The 8,176-nt window shown below is 34.9% G+C and overlaps 1 protein-coding gene across 1 annotated transcript; it reads right to left on the bottom strand.

The window, feature by feature from the left end:
• Positions 1–1,954: 1,954 nt before the first annotated feature.
• On the bottom strand, positions 1,955–3,486 carry LOC102659663 (uncharacterized). Its single transcript, XM_006599912.1, has 2 exons — positions 3,116–3,486; positions 1,955–2,075 (listed from the first exon to the last, which is right to left on the bottom strand). The coding sequence occupies exons 1-2, from the start codon at positions 3,484–3,486 to the stop codon at positions 1,955–1,957; spliced, it is 492 nt and encodes a 163-aa protein (XP_006599975.1).
• Between the last annotated feature and the right edge of the window lie 4,690 nt (positions 3,487–8,176).

The following is an 8,176-nucleotide window of genomic DNA, read 5'->3' as shown; positions in this document are numbered from 1 at the left end:
TGTTGTCACAATATAACTTAAGTGGTCTTTCAATTCCTTCCACAATTTGCAGTCCTGTGACAAAAATTTTCAGCCATATTTCATGATTTGATGCCTCATAGCATGCCACAAATTCTGCTGCCATAGTGGATGAAGTAGTAAGGGTTTGCTTAGCACTACGCCAAGAAACCGCACCACCGGCTAACATGAAAATGTAACCTGAAGTGGATCTCAAACTATCTTGGCATCTTGCAAAATCTGAGTCAAAATACCCAGTGATCTCCAACTAATCTGACCTCTTGTATGTAAGCATATAGTACTTTGTTCTCTTCAAATACCTCATAACCCTTTTGGCTACTTTCCAATGATCCATTCCTGGATTGCTTAAATATCTGCCTAATACTCCAACTATGTATGTTATATCGGGACGCGTACATACTTGGGCATACATCAAACTCCCTACAGCTGATGCATAGGGAATCTTCTGCATTTCCTGAATTTCCAAATTTCCTTTTGTGCACTATTTGAGACTAAACTTGTATCCCTTAGCAACTGGAGTATCCCCGGATTTACATTCCTGCATGCCCCGAGATCGATCTCAGTGTATCTGCCTAATACAAAGGAGGCGTCATCAAGATCTTTCATTTTGAAGTTTCTTGATAGAAATCTCTTGGTTTCGTGCAACATGCCTATATCATTAGTGGCAAACAGTATGTCATCAACATATAAGACCAGGAAATTGCTCGCACTGAATTTGTGATACACACAATCATTAACAGGATTCATCTTGAAACCAAATGAGAGAATTAGTTGATGAAATTTGTGGTACCATTGACGAGATGCCTATTTTAACTCATAAATGGATTTTGTCAGTTTGCAAACCATATTCTTTGGGTCTCCTGACACAAAGTTTTTTGATTGCACCATATAAATTGTCTCATCAATGTTCCCATTGAGAAACGTCGTCTTAACATCCATTTGATGAAGCTCCAAATTATAATGTGCAACAAGAGCCATGATTGTCCTAAAAGAGTCTTTCGATGAAATTGGGGAGAAAGTCTCTTTAAAGTCAATCCCTTCCTTTTGGGTATAGCCCTTCGCCACAAGACGAGCCTTATACCTCTCCACATTACCATTGGAATCCCGCTTGGTCTTAAATATCCATTTGCAACCAAATGGGTTTCACACCTTCTGGTAATGGGACAAGTTCTCAAACTTTGTTGTCTTGCATGGACTTATACTCCTCATTCATTGCTTCAATCCACTTTTCTAAGTTGGAATCTTGCATGGCTTGATGGAAGTTGACTGGTTCATCTTCCATCATACCATTATTTTCATCATGTTCCTGGAGAAATGCCACATAATCATCTGGAATAGCACTTCTCCTTTCTCTTGTAGATCTCCGCAAAGGTACTGGCTCATGAAGCATAGGTTCTTGAGGATCTTGAGTTTGTTCTTCATGAATGACCAGATTATCTTGAGTGGGGGATTCAATAACAATATCTTGTAGAGGTTCCAAATTTGCTTTATCAAAAGCAACTGTATGAATCGGTTCTGGAATTGTTACTGATTCTTCCTCTAAGACAAAGTCTCTAACCTTATTCTTCTCCCCAAACTGAATATCCTCAAAGAATGTAGCAGTTCCCGTCTCAAAAATTGTCTTTAATTTGGGATCATAAAATTTATAACCCTCGGATCTTTCAGAATAACCAATAAAGTAGTTGCTCACTGTTCGAGAGTCCAATTTCCTTTCATTTGGCTTATAAGGCCTTGCCTCAGTTGGACATCCCCATACATGAAAATGTTTTTGACTAGGCTTTCGCCCAACCCAAAGCTCATAAGGTGTTTTGGCAGCTGCCTTGGTTGGCACTCTATTTAGAATGTAAGCTGCAGTCTTTAGTGTCTTTTCCCAGAGTGGCTCTGGTAAGTTAGAATGACAAATCATGCTTCTTACCATATCCTTAAGAGTTATGTTTCATCTTTCAGCCACACCATTCATGCTAGGTAACCCTGGCATGGTGTACTGTGGGATGATTCCACATTTCTCTAGGTACTTGGCAAAAGGCCCCGGACGTTGTTCACCTGAACCGTCATATCTGCCATAGTATTCACCACCCCGATCAGATCTGATACACTTTATTCTTTTGTTTTTTCAACTTCAACTTTAAATGTTTTGAACACATCCAAAGATTGTGACTTTTCATGTATAAGAAACAAGTATGCATATCTGGAGTAATCGTCTATGAATGATATAAAATATTGTTGACCATTCCATGAAGGTGTATGAAATGACCCACAAATGTCTGTATCTATAAATTCCAAGACGTTTGTAGTTCTATATGCACCTAATTTCTTGCTTTTGGTTTGTTTACCTTTAATGCATTCAACACAAACATCAAAGCTTGTGAAATCAATGGAATCCAAGATTCCGCTTGACACAAGTTTTTCAGTTCTGTTCTTAGAAATGTGACCTAAGCGCTTATGCCATAATGCTCATGAGTTTGTATTATTAATTCTACGCTTAGTACCACGCAATTCTGCATTAAAGGATTCACCATAGGAAGCTACAGTATCAAGTAAATATAGATTATCATTAACCAAGAGTGAACTAGTTCCAACAATATCTGAATTAAAAGGCAACTTGAACACATTGTTTCCAAATGAACACAAATAACCTAATTTGTCCAAATAAGAAATTGAAACCAAATTCCGTCTAAATGATGGTACAACAAAAGTATCTTTCAAATCCAAATAAAAACCAGTACATAATAATAATCTAAAGTGTCCTATAGCTTCCATTTCCATCGATTTACCATCTCCAACATAGATCCATCTTTCAGAATCAATTGGTTTCCGGTAGCTTAGGCAACTCTGCATTGAAACATTGATGTTAGTTGTGGCACCAGAATCTAACCACCAAGTGTAAATTGACCTCAGAACAGACCAAAGTAAGAAACATACCCTTCTTTGCACGCCAAGCATGATATTTGGTACATTTCTTCTTTACATGTCCAGGCTTACTGCAAAAGAAACAGTTGTCACCTTGATTTTGTTTCTTTTGTCCTGAACCCTTAGCAGCTTCATTCTTGGGCTCCTTAGTCCTTTTTCTTTTGCCCTTGTCTCTAGAGGTACTCACAACATGAGCACTTTTTGTTTCAGCCTTTCCATAAGCTCATTAAGAGACCATTTCTCCTTGACAATTGATCTTAACTGACTAAACTGTGAAGGTAGAGAAATCACCACTAAATGAATAAGCAAGTCTTCTGATAGCTCAAGCTTTAGTGCCCTTAATTTTGAAGCAATATTTGACATTCCCATAATGAATCCCCTGACATTTCCTTTGCCTTGAGACTTCATGGAAATCAAGTTCTGAAGGAGAGTACTTGTTTCCGCCTTATCGCTTTTTGCAAAGCGCTTTTCAATTTCAGCAAGGAAATCTTTGGCACTAGTTATGTCATCTGAAACAGTGTCCCTAAAGACCTCAGGAATGGCACGCTTAATGATCATAATGCGCTTTGAGTGATCCCACTTCTGATGAAGTCTCCTCTATTCAGAGGTACTGGAATCCGTAGGAGAAGGGGGTTTCTCAATCCTTAATGCAAGGTCTAGATCCATGCAGTAAAAAACAATTTGCATATTCTCTTTCCAGTCCTTAAAATTTGCACCATTAAGAACTGGAACTGATAAATATCAAAACAAAAATACGCTCACATGTAAAGTCTTTGGACAATGGTATTAATTGCTAATGATATCCTTGTTGTAATGTTCAAACATTGATGAAAAAAACATGTCAAACATCGTACATGAATCAAGTATGGGATGCTCTGATACCAAATGTTGGGATTCAATTCCAAATATTGAGATTCAATCAATCAGCCTAATTTTGATTCTGATAGACAATCATCAATCCTAACCACATGTTTTCTATTCATATAGAGAGAAATGACTGTACACAGATGAATAAAACCTCTTTGTGTTCCCATATTCAAAATCATGATGAAAACTAGATGTGGAAGCGTAACTGTATTAGCCATAATGGAATGATGATGATGATGAAAGGTTGATAAAAAAATTGGTTTTATGACCTTCCAATTGTAGAGAGCCCTTCTTTTCTTTTTCTCTGAATTTTCTCTTCTAACGAGGATACAGAGGATCTAGCGTTGCGTTGCTCCATACAAATGGGGACCATAGCCCGTTATATTATTAATTACCCCAAATTTGATAATTATAATTTGACCCCTCATTAAATTATAATAGCATTGGTATCTACACAATTATCTTTTCATGACATATATATCCTTAGTCATACTTTTATATTGATTAGACCACTTTAATATTCTGACTAATTATATAATAACCTTAACTCATTCAATTATGTGTTATATATATATATATATGATCCAAATTACTAACACCAATGTCGCGCGTAATTCTCCGGTGATGAGAAGAAAATGATGTCTAAGTATATCAACAATTCGTTAGTCCAAATTATTTCAATTTTTTTTAGTAAAATCTTCAATTCAAATTTTATAAATAAAAAACATACTTAGGCGAAAAGATTTCACCAATAATTCAAGTTTTCCAACAAAAATTTATAATCGACAAAGTCAGGAAATTAATACATAGTACTAATAATATGATAATGATAAAATCAAATAATAAAAATAAAAAGAAATAATATAAGTACTGTTCGTATGGACAACTTTATCCTATATGTGGGGTTGGAGAGTAAATGAAACATTATTATTCAGAATGGTCAAGTTTGGATTAGGACTCTCTAACTTCCTTAATCATGCTTGGGATGAGAGTTTTAAACTCATACTACTACTATTTCAGTCATTGAAGTGTATGTCACACTTGTTATCTGAGATAGCAAGAAATTAATGCTTGATGTCGTTACTCGGAGTCATTTTTTCCAATGCTTGGCTACTTCTCCCATATTTACATAATTATTTCCTTTGGTGAATAAAACTTCCTTTCAATGAGAAAGGAGAATGTGACATAATGGTCAATTATGTATCAATTATCGTGCATGATTAATCACGACGTACACAGGGTGGCCATCAACTAAGCCGATATTTTATTCACAAACTACCAATTAGAAATATGTAGCCCTGCAGTTTTATATTGCAATTCGTGATGCTAATAAAAGGTTGCAATTTCATAATGGTGTACCAAACTGTCCAAATACAAAAAGTATCATGGTCCATCGGTTCCTTTTGTCTATACAAAGTACATTTTTGATGATAAAATAAAATGAAGCTGTTCACGACAGTCGACATAGCACATATTTATTGTGCAGTAAGCTATGCCCTATTTATTGAGTGTGTCGTGGTTTCTCGAAATTATTATAGTGGTCTGATTAAGAATCAAAGGCTCACCCATCTTTAATCGAACCGTCCACAACTTCAAACATTAAGCTTAAAAGGTGCACTTGTTCACGAGTGATCAATCCACAATTCCTTAAGAGTGCGTTTGGATATAAAATTTTAATTGAGAAAAGTAATTTATCAGAGAATTTAAGTTTTTGTAATTTAAAATTCATTGTTGGGATGTTATTTTATGAAGAATTTAAATTTTTTGAATTTTAAAACAGAATTTTAAACAACTAAAAATATGGAATTTCAAGGTGGGAAATTAAAATTGTCTTCTTGATGAAAGAATCTTTCAAAATGTTTATGTATTTTCTTTATAACCTTCATCCTGTTTCTTCCACATGAAAGTTTCTGAAATCTTGTTCTCGAACTCGCGACTCTTTCCTCACGCCGATGATCTTCTTCTCCAAAAACATCGTCTCAGCTCGTGGAGCATCAATTGGGTGTGGACGTAGGGGAACACGTAGAACTGCACCCGCCAGTCAGGAGAGCAGCCGTCGCTACCCATCACGCGGTGGAGGTGCTAGTCGGCGCAGACGACCTTAGCCATGCCTTGCGTCATTGACTGAATGTTGTGCTCGGGTGTAGTGGTGTAAGCCGCCGTGTCTCGGTTCCCCTGCAACTTCCCATGTCACATCAGTATTCTTCTCTTTGGAAGAACACCAACCATATCTTTTCTTCTCTTTGCATTCAGTTTTTTTCACCCTCACAATTTTAATTTTTTTTATCCAAACACAAAATTTTGAAAATAAAAGAATTTCAATTGTAGTATTTGAAATTCTTAGAATTTAAAATTTCTAAGAATTTTAAATTTCCTCATCCAAACAAACTCTAAGTGTCAAAGTCTAAAAGACACAAACACATAGTCGATCAAACGATCCATAATCAGTTGGTCCATAAACAATTATGAAACAAGAATAAGATCAATATAGTGATATCTAGTGCCATCAAGATCTTGTCTTGAGATTTTGGGATTTGAGAAACTGGAACTTGTAAAATAACATAATTAGCCCTCCAACCCCATTTCTATATGGTAAATTGTAGTCATAGGAATTGATCGACTACCAAGGGATGGCGGAAAACCCCCTAGGCCAGGATCAAGGACATCAAGGAGACACTATCCTCTAGACATGGATGGATACTCCCTCAGCCTTAGACAAATACCTTCACATTTAATACATACCCTTCAGCCAAAGCCAATCACCTCTTAGGCCTAGTCAAACATCCTAGTTTACAACATACTCGTCGGCCATGCTTGAACACCTCGGCAGCCTTGTTTGAACACCTCCTCAGCCTTAGACGAATACCCCTTCTAACAAGGCTGAACACCCCCAACGATTATGGCAATACAAAGAGCTCATTAAGAATTAAGAGGAGAGAGGAGAGGATTACTTAAAGGTAATATAACCACCATCAAAACTTCTTTAGAAGGCAATCACGGATTAGCACCCTCACTAACCTTTAAGTTAAGACCCATATGGATCCAAGATAGGATAAAATTTTTGAGGTAATATACTGTTGATTCTCATTTATTATTCTCATTTACTATATTTGGGAAGATCGCTGACTTGGATGTAAGAGTTTCTTTGCAAGTATCTTCCGTCGGGAGTTTACAGAGTAAGAGGAGGAGGCGACACCACACTGAAGAAGAGAAAATTAATCTTTTACATGTCAAGTTTAATTATTATATATAGTAATATAATATTTTTTACACTATCAACTTATCATATATGATAAATTGGATGATAATATTGTTGAAAAAAATCCAAGTCCCACATCGGCTAAAAATAAAAAGTCAAATTAGAATATATAAATGAAGGACAATCCTCACTCTTTGAGCTACCTTTTGGAATTGAGTTAGATCTATACTCATGAGCGGATGTGTTGGGAAAAACCCAAGTCTCATATCAGTTAAAAATAAAAAAATCAAATTAAAATATATAAATAAGGAACAACATTGTAATTAAATTGTAGTGGATTCTAATTAAGTTTTAATAAGTTTCAGGTATCCGGGTATGAATCTTAGACTTAGGCAGTTTTCTATTAGTTTGGCTCTTTCCCTTGTGCTGGAAATAACTGTAACTTCAAAGCTTAAAACTTGGTACTAGCTGTAACTTGGATACGAGTTGGAACTTCAAATTCGAATCCGGACGTTGTGAACTTAAAGGGGAAAAAGAATAACTATAGGCACAATCATATCATACAATTATTAGCACGATACATTATTTACTTCATAGATTTTCTTAAAAAATATTTCGTTATTTTTAGGATTTTATTAAAAATTATAAATCATTCAATATACTACCAAATGAGTGATTTTAAAATGAGCTCTCATATAATTTTTAATAAAATATTTTTCTTTTAATTTCTGATTAACAAAATAATCTAAAATGATTTTATATTATTAATTAATAAAAAAATTATCAATATCACTTTTAAAATAATTATTATAATAAATTTATCATACATAATATTTATCTTATATTATTAGCATAAAACTTTTTCCTCATTACATAATAATTATCTTATATTATTGGCATAAAACTTTTTCCTCATTACTTAATATGTGTTGTGGCATCCATATCCTAATATTTTTTAAAAATTATCATACACACGGATTAATTATATCCATTGTTGCATTCATACTCATAGTCATAGACGTGCAACTTTGAATAAAAGAAGAAAGAAAACATCTTTTACGCTTGACACATTTGAACGTATGAATTAAACTCTTTCCTTGAAGGAAGCCACTGCTCTTTCAATTTCCATTAATTATCAAGCAAGCAAATGCAGGTAATCAAGTAAAAGCAGAGAGAGATTGT

This window comes from Glycine max, chromosome 16, assembly GCF_000004515.6.
Source record: "Glycine max cultivar Williams 82 chromosome 16, Glycine_max_v4.0, whole genome shotgun sequence".
In the NCBI taxonomy this organism is placed as follows: Eukaryota; Viridiplantae; Streptophyta; class Magnoliopsida; order Fabales; family Fabaceae; genus Glycine; species Glycine max.
The sequence above is the reverse complement of the archived record's forward strand: the minus strand, read 5'-3'. Positions and strand labels throughout refer to the sequence as shown.

Bases quoted from the DNA above. Each gene is read 5' to 3' on its own strand.
- LOC102659663 (XM_006599912.1), bottom strand. From the start codon at position 3,486: ATGATCATTAAGCGTGCCATTCCTGAGGTCTTTAGGGACACTGTTTCA. The intron at 2,076-3,115 runs GTGAGTACCTCT...ATACTATGGCAG, and splicing joins AAACAAAAAGTGCTCATGTT to ATATGACGGTTCAGGTGAAC.